Below are 12,667 nucleotides of genomic sequence, written 5' to 3' on the forward strand. Positions count from 1 at the left end.
CCCAAAATAAAACCCCACCTAGACTTCAGTGGTGTCATAACTATGACTGGGAAGAATATTAATTGCTATATAGGCATCAATTCATTTGTTTTACAGGAACAACCCCCTAATTCTCATTTATCTGCTTCAGACATTTCATGAAATGATCCGTTAACTGTCCTGTTTACTGCTTTATCTTCAAATGTCCCGTAGAACATGGTGTGTTTTTGAGAGGATGGTCAGGCAGTCTGTGGATTTTTTCCTGCACTTTTTGTGTCAGTGGGAATATCGGTCTCCACGCCAGGAAGCCAGGATCAAGCCTCAGGTTAAGATATGTAACAGAAGAAGTCCTGCAGTCAGGCTCAAACCTCAATATAAGACACGTAATACAAGCAAAAGAGTAAGGAGTAGGACAGAGTGAGGCCTACTAATATAAATCCATACGGGGCTTTCAAGAACGATACCGACTGGAAGTTGTTTCTGCTCGAATTCACACAGCACAGTGTAGAAGAGGTCGATGTTATTTTTTCAGTTCATTATACTTTCTTTCACACCATCAACAAATTTCAAACCTGATAATATCAGAATACGTTTGGAATATCTTTTTGATAGGAAGTTTCTATTTCTTCAACTCTGCATCTTTTCACAATGCAGTCATTTTCCGTCCTGTAAAACATGTGTAATTTGTCATTTTTGGAAAACACACAAAAATGGATAAAAATGAGCTGAGGTTCTTTATGGGCTTCTCTTTCACACTGTCTTAAAGAGCAGCAATAATTTTTTTACCTGTTGAAAAAAATGGAAGCAAACTATGGAACAATTAGATAAAATAAGAGCTTACAGAAAGGTTCTGTATAATTCCATTTTTAAGCATCTGCACAGAATACAATGAACTGGTAAGAAATAAAATCCAAAGTATTTATTTTGAAGTATTTAGTATCTTAATAAACACATGCTGGGCACTTGGCCAAGAACTTTTAAAACACCCATGATACGTTATAACTTTAAATTCTAATATCCTGCAACCCAGCTTAGGAATCTTCTGTTATAAGTTTTGTATCGCTTTATAGGGAGGATAATAGAGTTGTTGAGAAAATAAGTGATGTTCAGTTCTAACATTGTTTCTTCTTTTTGTTCACTACATACTATTTAATATTTTCCTTTGTACACTTCTTAATAGTTGAGCTTTAAGTGAAACTCTGAAAAACATTAGGATTCAAAATACAGTGGAAGATATAATATTATTTTCAGGGTCACAAGTTGCATACCGAGATTTCTCTCTTAAACAATGACACTTAGTATCTCTAGCTCTATGAATACTTTTGAAGTGTCATATTAAAACCAATCTCTTGGCCTTCAGGCAAAGAGAAGCAATTAGTCTTGGAGTTGTGAATAAATAAAAATCCATTTATATACCCGTCCTTGACACGTACCTTGCAAATCTTAGAAACTTCATCTAGTGGGAAAAGAAATGTTAAATCACAAACACCAATACTAATCATATTGCAATGTTGCTTCCTAAAACTGTTTAGTTTATATCAATCTTTTAAGTATTAATTCATATGTATATATTCATACATACTGAAACACAACAGAAAGACGCACACACTTGAGCGAGAAGAAATGAGTGCGTGCATACAGAGCTATTCCTTTATTACCCTCAACATTAAAAGAGGCAAGAAAAAACTCAAAGCTCTCAAGTACATTGTCCTTTTCTTAGACATCGTAAAAACAATCCCACACAAGTTACCTACCACACGCGTGCCTCTTTCATCCCAAGTGCTATGGTGTCTTTGCCTTGACACACAAACAAACAAAACCAATCTTTATTAACCATGCATCCCATTTCCATTACCTGTCACAGATGTGTTGGGATGCGTCAGAAAACAATTTCTGCTTTTTGTTCAGTGCAATATATTCAGATCTTCTCTTTCCTCTTTACTGTGCCTCAATGCAGAAGCATCCTGTTTTTATGATGCTCTGGTTGCTGATCGAGATTCTCATATTTATTTCCATTTAGCAGCTAGTAATTCACAGACAAAATAAAAATTATGATGCCAAGTCATCCCAAATAGTCCATCTGCACCCTAAGAAAAGTGAAGCTCGGGCTGTGTGACGGGTCACTGAGTCTCAGTGGAGTTTGTCTTCCCCGCATGCACTTGTTGAGCAGAGTGCCGGAGAAATGAGCCAGCTTGGGCTACAGCCTTGCCCAGCACTCAGGTGAAGCTGCTGTCTGGGGACACGCTTATGTGCAAAGCTTATTTTAGAATAAAATCTGGCCCTTTGTGCTGCACTTTCACAGGCAGAGTCTGGGCCTGGAGGCCAGAGGTGAAATGGTGACCTCTGTGAAGGATCACACCTGGGCCGATGGGATGGTCAAGGAAAACAAATTTTAGTCTGTTCTGGATGCAAATCTCTCCGCTGACCTAGTTCTCATTCTCCTTTTCATTTCAGAAGCTCAGCTAAAAATCCATAAATTAAGGAAATTAACTGATGGAGCCTCCGGCATCTTTGTAAGCTATTTAAATCTTTAAATTTACAACATCTTCTGCATATATCAAGTAATTGAACTAACTGCAGGGATGTAACTTTAATGAGAAAATTTCCCTCTTCTCCTGTAGTTTGTACTCAAAAAAAAAAAAAAAAAAAAAGCTACCCTTAGGAGAAAAGTTTCTGTTTATTCCTGCCACGGAACAGAACTTTGAAAGAAAAAAAACCCCTGGTTTTCAGGAGGTCCTGCTCGCCTCCCCGCCTGCTGCCCGCCGGGCGCGGTGGCCCCGCGGAGCGGAGCGGAGCGGAGGGAGCGCGGCCCCTCCCGCACGCTGCCGGCCTGACCTTTCCGGCATCCGCACGCCGTTGCATAACTGGGTGCGCGGCCGCACGGCGCTAGAAGGCGCTGCAGCCCGGCCGGGACGCGCGGTGTTTGTTCCTCCGCGGGCGCGGAGGCGGCGGGTCCCTCCTGCCCCGAGCGCGGGGCCACGCTGTGGGGCCGCCCGCCGGCTGCGGCGCGCTGGGGCGCGGAGCGGCCAAGCACCCTCCGCCAAACTTCTTCCGCGGGGACCAGCGCGGAGTGGGGCGCGGATCCCCCGCGGGGGCTTGCACAAACGCGCCAGACATCGGCAGACCCGCATCTGTGGCTGAAAGTTGAGGGAGGGCTTTGCTTCTCCCCCTCCCCTCCTTTTTTTTTTATTGGAGGGGGCGTCCCTGCCACCACCCCCCCGGTGCGCGCCCGCGGAGCCGCCCGCGGAGTCCCGCGCCATCGCGCCGCGCTCTCTAATTGAAATGGCGCTTTTGGCCGGGGGCGGGCTGCCAGGGCGCTCCGCAATAGCACAATGCATGTCGATAGACGTCATTTGGTTTTAATGGCCTACAGGAAATTTGGCGTTTACAATGCGAGACATTAGCAAAGGGTGAAAGGGAGGGGGAGGCAGGATGGATGGATGGATGGGAATAATTGCAGGGCCCCCCCCGCGCCTCCGAGACCCCCTGTCCGCACCCCGGAGGCGCTGGGTGCTGCGGGGGAGGGGGGCGTCGGGGCTATATTTTTAATTATTTATTTTTGAACTTGATCTAGTTTATCAACAAGTGCAGAGTGGGTGCTACCCTAATTGTAACAGAGGAGTCAAGAGATGTGAGAAACGTGCCCTGTGTTACTTATTTGGGAGCTGAAAATTTATGCCTAGTTGAAAAAGCCTGGGGAAATATTACATCAGACCAAATGACAATGATTAAAATCAGCTTTCCCCCCCCCCCCTTTCCCCCCCCCCCCCCTTTTCCTCGTTCTTCTTTTCAGTAAGTCTGTTGAAGGACGTGACAGTGGCCTGATCCTCCCCAACACCGAACCGTTATCCCCTGGCAGGGCCGGGCCGGGCCGGGCCGGGCTGCGCGGGGCTCCGCGGGGCAGCGCGGGGCTCCCGCCCCGACCGCGCCGCGCAGAGGGGCTCTGCGGGCGGCGGCGCCGGGGGCGCGGGCTGGGGCGCCGGCCGCCTTCCCAGCCTTATTTCATTTTCTAGGGTTGTATTATATTTTATTCGCGGGGTGTGTGGGGGGGGAATAAATCTGGAGACCTTCACCAAAAGGAGGGAAAAATATCCAATTTTCATCGCAAAATTAGCTAGGGCTAGAGCAAAGGGCTGAGCTAATTGTAGCCTAATCCTCTGCCCTGCAGGCGTTTGCAAAGCCCTGAGCAAGAATTCGCTTTTTTTCCTCCTCTTCTCCCTTCCCTCTGTTATTTAGAGACGGGATTATTGCCTTTCTTCTCATAACAGCCTCGGCAGTTTCATTTAAAGGCTTTTTTTCCCCCCTCACACACACACATCCACACACACATACACAAAATAAATAGAAAAAGAAGCAACAAAACCGGGGAGAGGAGAGAGAGAAGCTTTAAAAATAATAATAATCACAGCAGGGTCTGCGGAGCAAAGATAGTAATAAAAGCAAAAAGCTGAGCCCATCCACACACAAACCCAACAGAGCCCAAAGCCAAAGGGGGGCTCGCAGCTCGCTTCTGTGCTCAAGGTAAGGAACGCGGCGGCGGCGGCTCCCGCGGCTGCCGGGGCCGGAGCGCGCAGTGCGCGCCGCGCCGTGCTTTGCATCGCATCGCATCGCATTGCATCGCGCTGCACCGCGCCGCGCGGCACGCTCGCGCCTTCGCTCGCTCTTTTTTTTAAAATTTTTTTTAATTTTTTTTGGAAAGTGCCTCTTCTTCAAACTATCTCGGCTCTTGGCTCCGGAGGAGAAGCGGCGGAGGGGGGGTGTTTTGTTGTTATTTTTTTTTTTAAAGCTACAGGACCCGTTTGCGGCCGCCCCGCTTTGATAGCGCCGTGTGTGTGTGTGTGCGCGCGTGTGTGTATGTTTTGTTTTGCTCCGCTCCAGCATGGGCAGCGCCGGCGGAGCCCCGCGGCCCGGGGTGCCCGCGCTGCCGCCCCGGCCCCGGCTCTGAAGACGGCCAAGCCCCAGCGCGGCGGAGGCAGCGCGGCTCGCTCCGCGCTCTCGCATGGTACTCGCGGAGCCGCGGGGGTCGGGCGGGCGGGGTGCCGCGGCGCGGGGGTGCGCGGGCCGGGGCGCGGGGGCTGGCGGCGGGGCGGCTCGGCACAAAGGGAAGGCGGGCGACAATGGGGAGCGCCGCGTATGGAAAACACGGGCGGGCTGTGAATGAAACTCTGGCGCCAGTGAGAGTGGAAGGCTTGGTTTGGGGTAGACTTCAAACCACTCTAGGCTATAGTTTGCATTTCTGTTCCTGCATGCGATGTGGCACACTTCTGCAAAATTAATACATTAGCCTGGCTAATGCTCACCACCATTGGCTGCACGGAAAATGTGCAGGATCGGGGATTCGGGGTTGGCTTTTTTTTTTCCCTTGCATTCATCTAAGACATCTCCTTTCTTGTTATGTGGGAATAAGTAAAGGACGCCATGTTGTGCTTTTTTTTTTGGTTGAATTTTACCTTTGGGCATACAGTGTGTTCAAAAGAAAGAGGCAGAAGTTGAGTGACCGGGTGCCTTGCTTGCTGGTGATTTCCCTGACCATCAGCAGGGAAAGGCATTTGGGTGACGTGAAACTTGCACTAAATAGACTGGAGACTGCCAGAGATAGGCGGGTTGCGGAGGGGGGGCGGGGGGGAAAGGAGAAAGCCTTTTTCTTTTTTTTTCCGGCAACCAGAGCTCCAGAGGATGCTCCCCTCCTCCCCTCTAAAAGTTTTGGGCACCATCTCCTGTGTCACTCGGTCCAGTGTTCAGTGAAGCAGCGTGGAGGTGTGTGCAAATGTTTGGGGACTTTTTAATTTTGGAGCCATCGGGCCCGAGGTTTGCAGTCCCCCCCTCCCTGCTTTGTCTTGAGACTCGGTTCACGGCGTAAGCAGTTGTCTCGGAGGCAGACCCGAGCGGTCGCCGTCCCTGTTTATAGAGACAAAGGTAATTGCCAAGTCTGTAGTTGTGCCCCTCTGGCTGCGCCAAACGCCGGCTGGGGACAGGCAGACGTGGCCGTGAAGTCACGGGAGCGCCGGGGTAACTTCTGCAGCCGGTTATTACCCCAGAGTGCTGGGGCTGAGGCGCTCGGGGGGCTGCCGCGGGTGATTTTACCCCCTCGTGGGTCTGCTGGTAAAGCGATGCAGGTCCCTGGGGAGGAGAACAGCTTCCCCGAGGGCCCAGCCACGGGAGCAGCTGCGGGCGCTGCCCTGGCGACAGCCCAGCCGGGGTCCTGCGGCCCGACCGGCCCCGGGCCCGGCTCCCGGGGACAGCGAGAGCTCCATGGCAGGTCCTCAAACCTGCCCTTTGCATTTCACGTCTTAAATGTGCATGAAGGAATTAAACTGCACGAGTGAATAACAGCATTAGTTTCAATTAATTTTTATCCTGGCAACAATAAACTTTAGAAACAAAGCGCTTTTACATCCTTAATTAGGCTTGCTTCCCATCTGCAGTCTTTTAAGTGCCTGCTCCGTGATTTAACTTTGTCCCTCCTTCAGAGCCGCCTCCTTTTTCATTCTTTTCCCTTTTTTCTCGTTATCCCTTCCAGACTGCTGCCTGTTTCTTTCCTGCAACCTTTCACCTCCCTTGTCCCTATCTGTCTGCTCTGCTCTCTGCAGTTTATTTCTACTGTATTTTCCCAACATCAACAGCAGTATTGGTTACCATGGCCCCGGGCTATGTGCAGAGGTGGGAAAGCTTCATCCGCCCAAAAGTTCTTACACTTTTGAAGTCTTTCTTTTAGTAGGATCTGAAATGTATCATCTAGAGTGTGTATTAAATGAACAGTATTCCTGAAGGCTTTAGAGCAAGAAAGGCAACACCCTGGAAAATTCTGCAGTCTTTCAGCATTCTCTGCCCTAGGGTTATAGCCCTGGGCACGGAGCTGAATGGAGCTCTTACAACTGCCTTCTGTTTACCTTTTATGGTTAAAATAACAGCTTAGCAAAGAAGCAACTTCATGGAGAAACGATTCAGTGAAATCATCTCAAGCTGTAGCAGCATAGCTAGTTTAATCACCCCTAGAGAGCTGAACAACTGTGAGCACAATGGGACACAAAATCATTTTGTGTGTAAATGAGCATGGCATTGTGATTATTTCACTTTGCATGGGCAAATAGTTTTTACAAGCAGTACTTATGCAGTTAGCTTAGAAAGGCAGAAAAAGATAAGCTGGCTCTGAAAGATCTTTGTGTGTAATGTTTGAAAAACTAAATATTCGGATAATTTGGGAATCAGGCTCTATTGATTTTGCCTTCAGCAGGTTCCTGTGTTACTTATTAGAACAGGGTTATTGCCTGTGCCACTAGTTGGGATGCTGTATCCTGTCGTAGGCAACTAAAGAGCAAGGATTATTTTGCATGGTTTAATAAATGAAGTTTGTTAGTGTTTCTGCGATATTTACCCTTAAGGTTTTAATTTTCACATCGGTATTAGAAAATATGTGCATAAAGACTTTCACTGGATAAATACATTTAGGATTTTGCTTTGTGCATAAAATAAGTACATTACTCAGTGTGATGAATTTTAGCTGCTTTTTACATTAAGAGGAGGAAGGAGTCATTAGAAATAGGGTTACGGTACCTTAAGAAATAGGGGGTATTTATTTTTTTCAAGCAATAGTATTTTCAGTGCCCTTTATATATTGCTTAACAGTGATACCCCTTGATCATTTGCTCATATGAAAATGAATGAATTCCACAACTTTAATAAAAATGTAAGATTCATGTTTTTTATATGAATCCTCTCCAACCAGGGGAAGAGCCTGTACTTTTAATTCCCCTTCTCCTCTCCTCTTCCAAAAAGCCAGTGGCACCCTCAATAAGTACGAAAAGCCATAAAACTTTGAGAACTATTTTAGCTTTCCAGTGATTTTCTATAATTAAGTGTTTTTTCAACACATGCTCTAGCTGAGAGATGCCAAAAGCAGAGGGTTGTTCAAAAGGTCCCTCCAGTGAATAGTATAAATTAAATATCTACTATGTGAGTATGGCCTCACTGAGGATCTCAGACTCTTTACAGATCAAGGAATTTACTGGTATACTAACATTAAACAAAATCCTATGATAGCAACAGTGTTTAAATATGCACAAATAGATTGAGATCACTTGATCTTGAGCTATCTGTGCATATTTTAAAATTGAAGTCTGTATTTTGAGACAAATGGTTAAACGTAAGACGCATTTACAGAGGACTGGAAGGCCTTTGATTTCATTTGGAAATTGTAACGTGGGGTGCAGATGAGCCCTAATTAGGCACTTGTTTTGTGAAACTGTGTGAGATTTCTTTCTGAGGCAGCTCTGTACGTGCGAGGTCTGTACCTTTATCATTAGTGATAATAGTTGGGGTCTGAACAAAGGGGGTTGACATTCAGCCTGGATCTTCTGACCCTTTCATTTAAGTGAAGGAGTACAGAGTAAACATGAGTTTACGGTGCTCTTTGGTAAGAAGGAAAAAAAACAACAAACCTTTGTCTGCCTTGGCAGACAGATGAGGCACCCACAGACTAGTAAACACACCACTAAAATACTGTAGGTACTTACATACTAAGTTGGTTTTAAAAGTTAGTTCTTATATTTATGCTGTATGACATATTTACTGAAGATTGCCCACAACAGGCTCTTGTGGGAAACAAGAAAGCAGCGTCTTCAGTCATGAAAGGATTCAATCACTTTCCTTGAAGGTGGTGCTGTAGTAGAAATGTTAATGCCCAATTTCGCATCGGCTGACACAGAAGTCCTAGGACAGAGTTGGTATTTGCTTCGCGTTCAGTGCAGATGTCCATCCAGCCTGCGAAGAGAAAAGGATGTGGATTCATAATGGGGTGATGTATTTCTGTGCTGTAGATGCAGGAAATTTTTAGGAGCTAACCATGATAAAACACAGTAAATGGAGATGTTGTGATGACTTTGTGAAGCTGTCCAGATCTATTAAGATTTTTTTCAATCTCTTTCTATACAGCTCAGATTTTTTGTTTGTTTGTTTGTTTTTAAAAGAATATTGCTGATTGCATGTTCATCGAGTGGCGTAGCCAGGCGTCTTGTGCAAAATACTGCTACGAGAAAGGCGAGACCAGCTTTAGATTTCTAGGAAACATTGTCAAAGTAATGTGGGAGAAATGGGAATTCGCTTTGCAATGCTGCATGTGAAGTGCTTGTCAGATGCAAGGCAGAGCCTGGGTGCTTGGTAGCAGGCTTGCAGAACAAAATACCAAGAAAATTAGATTATATTCAGAAATGTCTTCAACTATAATGTTTTGCGTATGTTGCTTTAGCCATAAGGGGGAGAATGGATGGACATTTTCTTAAACTTTTATAAAAGGTTTTTTTCTGTTTGACATGTATGCTGTCTATACCAATTTAACTGAAATCGGCTTTGAGACACACGTTTCATGCAGAATAAGCTGTGCCTTTCTTACAAAAAAGAATTGAGGAATTTTCTTTTGCTATGGTTGTCCTGTTCATTTTGAAGGCATTTCAGTATTTTTTGCTTTATATGTCAACTGGAGATTTTTGCACTCAGTTCAGAAATTCTGTTAATTTGCAAGTATTTTTAGGGCAGCAAACGTTAGGTGGATTGTTGAATTTGTAATTTCACATGGAAGATTTTACAGTGATTTCTAAGGCGTCTTGTCATGAAAGCGTGGGTCAGTTTATGTACCTTTCTGTTTTCACTGCTTCCAGGTATTAAGTGCCCGCACTCTGAAGGCTTATTAGTTCTTTATGTCTAATATTAAGGCTTAACTGAAAATTATCTATTTATTTTGCAATTATTGAAAATAAACCAGAAAATTGATCTTAGTTTGATGTGAAATTTACTACATGTATAAACTAAATGCCTTAGGTACTGAGGAAGTCACTAATTTAGAAGTGTCTCGTTACTGAGACAAACTTGCAAAAACCCCTGAATCCCAATTCACAAATTGGTTATTCGTTTGTCAGGGGATATTTCACATCTAACACATAAGCCCGCGACCTTTAATTAGAATTTTGCAGTTTGTTTTATGCCCCTTGAGGCTGACACCTTGAAAAATTTTTTTTTCTTGATTTCTTATTGCTAATAAGCATCTTTCTCTTCCCCTCTGGTAGTTTAAAGAAAATGATGCAAATACACTTAATTACAGTGGTGGCAATAATTTGTTAGCTGAATATATGATCAGGCAGATGCAAAAATGATCTGATTAGATCTGTGATCACACTGGAAAGAAAGGTAACGCACTGCTACATTTAAGAGAAACTGTTCTTTTTTGCCATCCCTTTGCAGGAGGGAAGAAGCATGTCCCGTCTGTCTCTAACACGGTCCCCGGTTTCTCCTTTGGCTGCTCAAGGAATTCCTCTCCCAGCTCAACTCACCAAGTCGAACGCTCCCGTGCACATCGATGTAGGAGGACACATGTACACCAGCAGCCTGGCTACCCTGACAAAGTACCCGGACTCCAGGTAAGACCTTGGTGTTTACCAGCTCGCTGCCCATTTCTGTTTGTTGTGTGGAAAGAGGCACGTACCTGTGAGGAATATTTCAGTGCGAAAGACGATTTATTATATATTCACCACTTATGAATAATTCAGTTTCCGATTTATACGGTAACTTCACTGGGGCTTTACAGAAAAAAAAAAAAAGCCTGTAAAATTTATGTATTATTTAGAAAGCCTATTCATTTTCTTCCTCAACATCTTCTGCGCTCTGCCAGTATGTTTGAAGCACCTGTTGGTGTGCTGCCCTAGATTATTTCCAACTGTACCGAGCAACTTCTTTCCTTCAGATTTAGGGCAGAAAATAGTTTTTTTTGTTCTGTTAAGAAAACAGAACAGCTTTGTTACACTGGGACCAATGGGTGATCCCTTTGGCCAGCCAAAATCCTGAACCCAGTGGCCGCTGCGTGCCTCGGTGGCACCGGTCATTTCCTCTGGACAGTGGCTGCCAACCTGCTCTGTTCGCTTGCAGCTGTAGATTAGACTGAATCCTGCATGCTGAAAGCCAGCCAATTTGTGCTGGACAGGTTGGTGACATATCAGTATTTATTTCAATCCGGCCAGCATTATCACAGAGTGGACTATAGATGCGTCAAATTATGAATAGACGTGGCATAAGAGTAGATTTGTGTTTATGACATGGAGTCTCTTTATGATTTGCCTGGCTGCCCGTCCTGTGGGGTACTGGACACCGTGAAGGATGGAGGATCCTGGGCAGTGTCAGGCATGTGATGGTAGCGTGAAAGGGACCGCTGTTTTAAGGGTTAAAGCATATGTATCAGTGCACTGTGTTCAAATATACCCAATTTGGATTTACAGTTATGATGACTAAAACAGTTCAGTGTTTTGTCATTCAGACTGCTCATTTTCCAGAAGGGTCTGTCCCTTGTGTGTCATCAAGAGCAGGGGTGGGTGTGCAGGGTCAGGGTGCCCAGCAGACCGGCTAAAGGAAGCATTACTGGCTTGACAGCAAACCAGAGCCCAGATCAGAAGGTTTCATTGCCAGACTTTGTGCTACCTGCATAGCCAGTATTTCCAAAAGGGACAGATTTCTTTTTTTGGTAAGACAACCAGTGTAAGCTCTGGTTTAATTTGAAGATTTTTCATTGAAAAGAACTAGGGATTTTTGCACAGATTTGCTAGGTTCCCGAGCAATAAATGACATTTATGGAGACACCTTGAAACGCCTCTGATGTCATAAAGCATATGGCTGTGATTTCATTCCAAAGAGAAGGAGCTGCTGAAATTCTCTATGGAAAAGAAACAATTATTAAAATACCTATATTTTATGGTTAGGCCAAAACAGTATGATTTTTATAGACAGTGTCTGTTTAGTGATGTCTATTTGATACTTCTTTAATCATAGAGAAGAAATTTGCTCAGTGGGGATAGATTCATAACAGAAGCAGACATGCTTCATGGTATAAAAAATACAGAGAAGATTCAGCAGTTGTAATGGAATAGCACATCTGCTTCCACATTTTAAAATATCACTGCTGACACTGTTTTTAAAATATGCCCCTTATCAGACTTAATAAAAACTTCAGTTATGGAAGCTTTGGGAGAATATAAATAAATTCAACAGATATTATTTAAAGAGGATGAAGTACTAATCTAAACCCTTTTTTATTTTTCTGTTTGCTAAATAACAAAAGGACATTTCGTCAGGTTCTGTACTTTGTTTAAACTAAAAGTACCAAACTGTGACTGAGCGGAGCTCATGTGCTGCCTGATGTTTTGTGGTGCGTTGTCTTACGTTCGTAGTGCTGTGTTATCTCAGAAGGCTCGAATGCTTTTTCAGCTGTTGAAACTTTAGTTCTCACTGGAGTAACAGTTTACAGGATGAGACCTGTAAATCACAGAGATTAAATAGTAAACATGTATATTTCTATAGCGAAAGATAATTCTTCGCCAGCATCTCAAGTAGGACATACTGCTACATACATTATGACGCTGGATGGAGGGTACACGTTATTTATTTATTTTTCTTTTACTTACTTTATTTTTTCTTTAATGTGGTTCTCTGCAGTGCTGCATGGCAGCCTTGGCTGGTTCCCCCGCATTGAGCCTGGCCTGCTCTCAGTCCTGGTTAGGGCAATGTACTTGCAGTTATTTCAGTGGGAGTTGGCTGGAACTCCTGCTGGTGCCTCACTGTCCTCATGTATCTTCCATAAGGCACAGAGTGTCTTCACAGTGGTCTGGCTGGGAAGGGGATCCCAGGTGTCCTGCAGGTGCAGGAGGAATGA

The 12,667-nt window shown here is 44.7% G+C and overlaps 1 protein-coding gene across 1 annotated transcript in view; it reads left to right on the top strand.

The window, feature by feature from the left end:
* Window positions 1-8,755: 8,755 nt before the first annotated feature.
* The window catches only part of KCTD15 (potassium channel tetramerization domain containing 15), a gene marked incomplete at both ends in the record, with an annotated part of 36,926 nt that continues 33,014 nt past the window's right edge, over window positions 8,756-12,667 (top strand). The window contains 2 exons of the mRNA XM_080352205.1: window positions 8,756-8,773; window positions 10,213-10,388. Of these exons, the coding sequence (XP_080208331.1) occupies window positions 8,756-8,773; window positions 10,213-10,388 (194 nt within the window). The remainder of the gene's footprint in view (window positions 8,774-10,212; window positions 10,389-12,667) is intronic.

This window comes from Nesoenas mayeri, assembly GCF_963082525.1.
Source record: "Nesoenas mayeri genome assembly, chromosome: 12".
Taxonomy (NCBI): Eukaryota; Metazoa; Chordata; class Aves; order Columbiformes; family Columbidae; genus Nesoenas; species Nesoenas mayeri.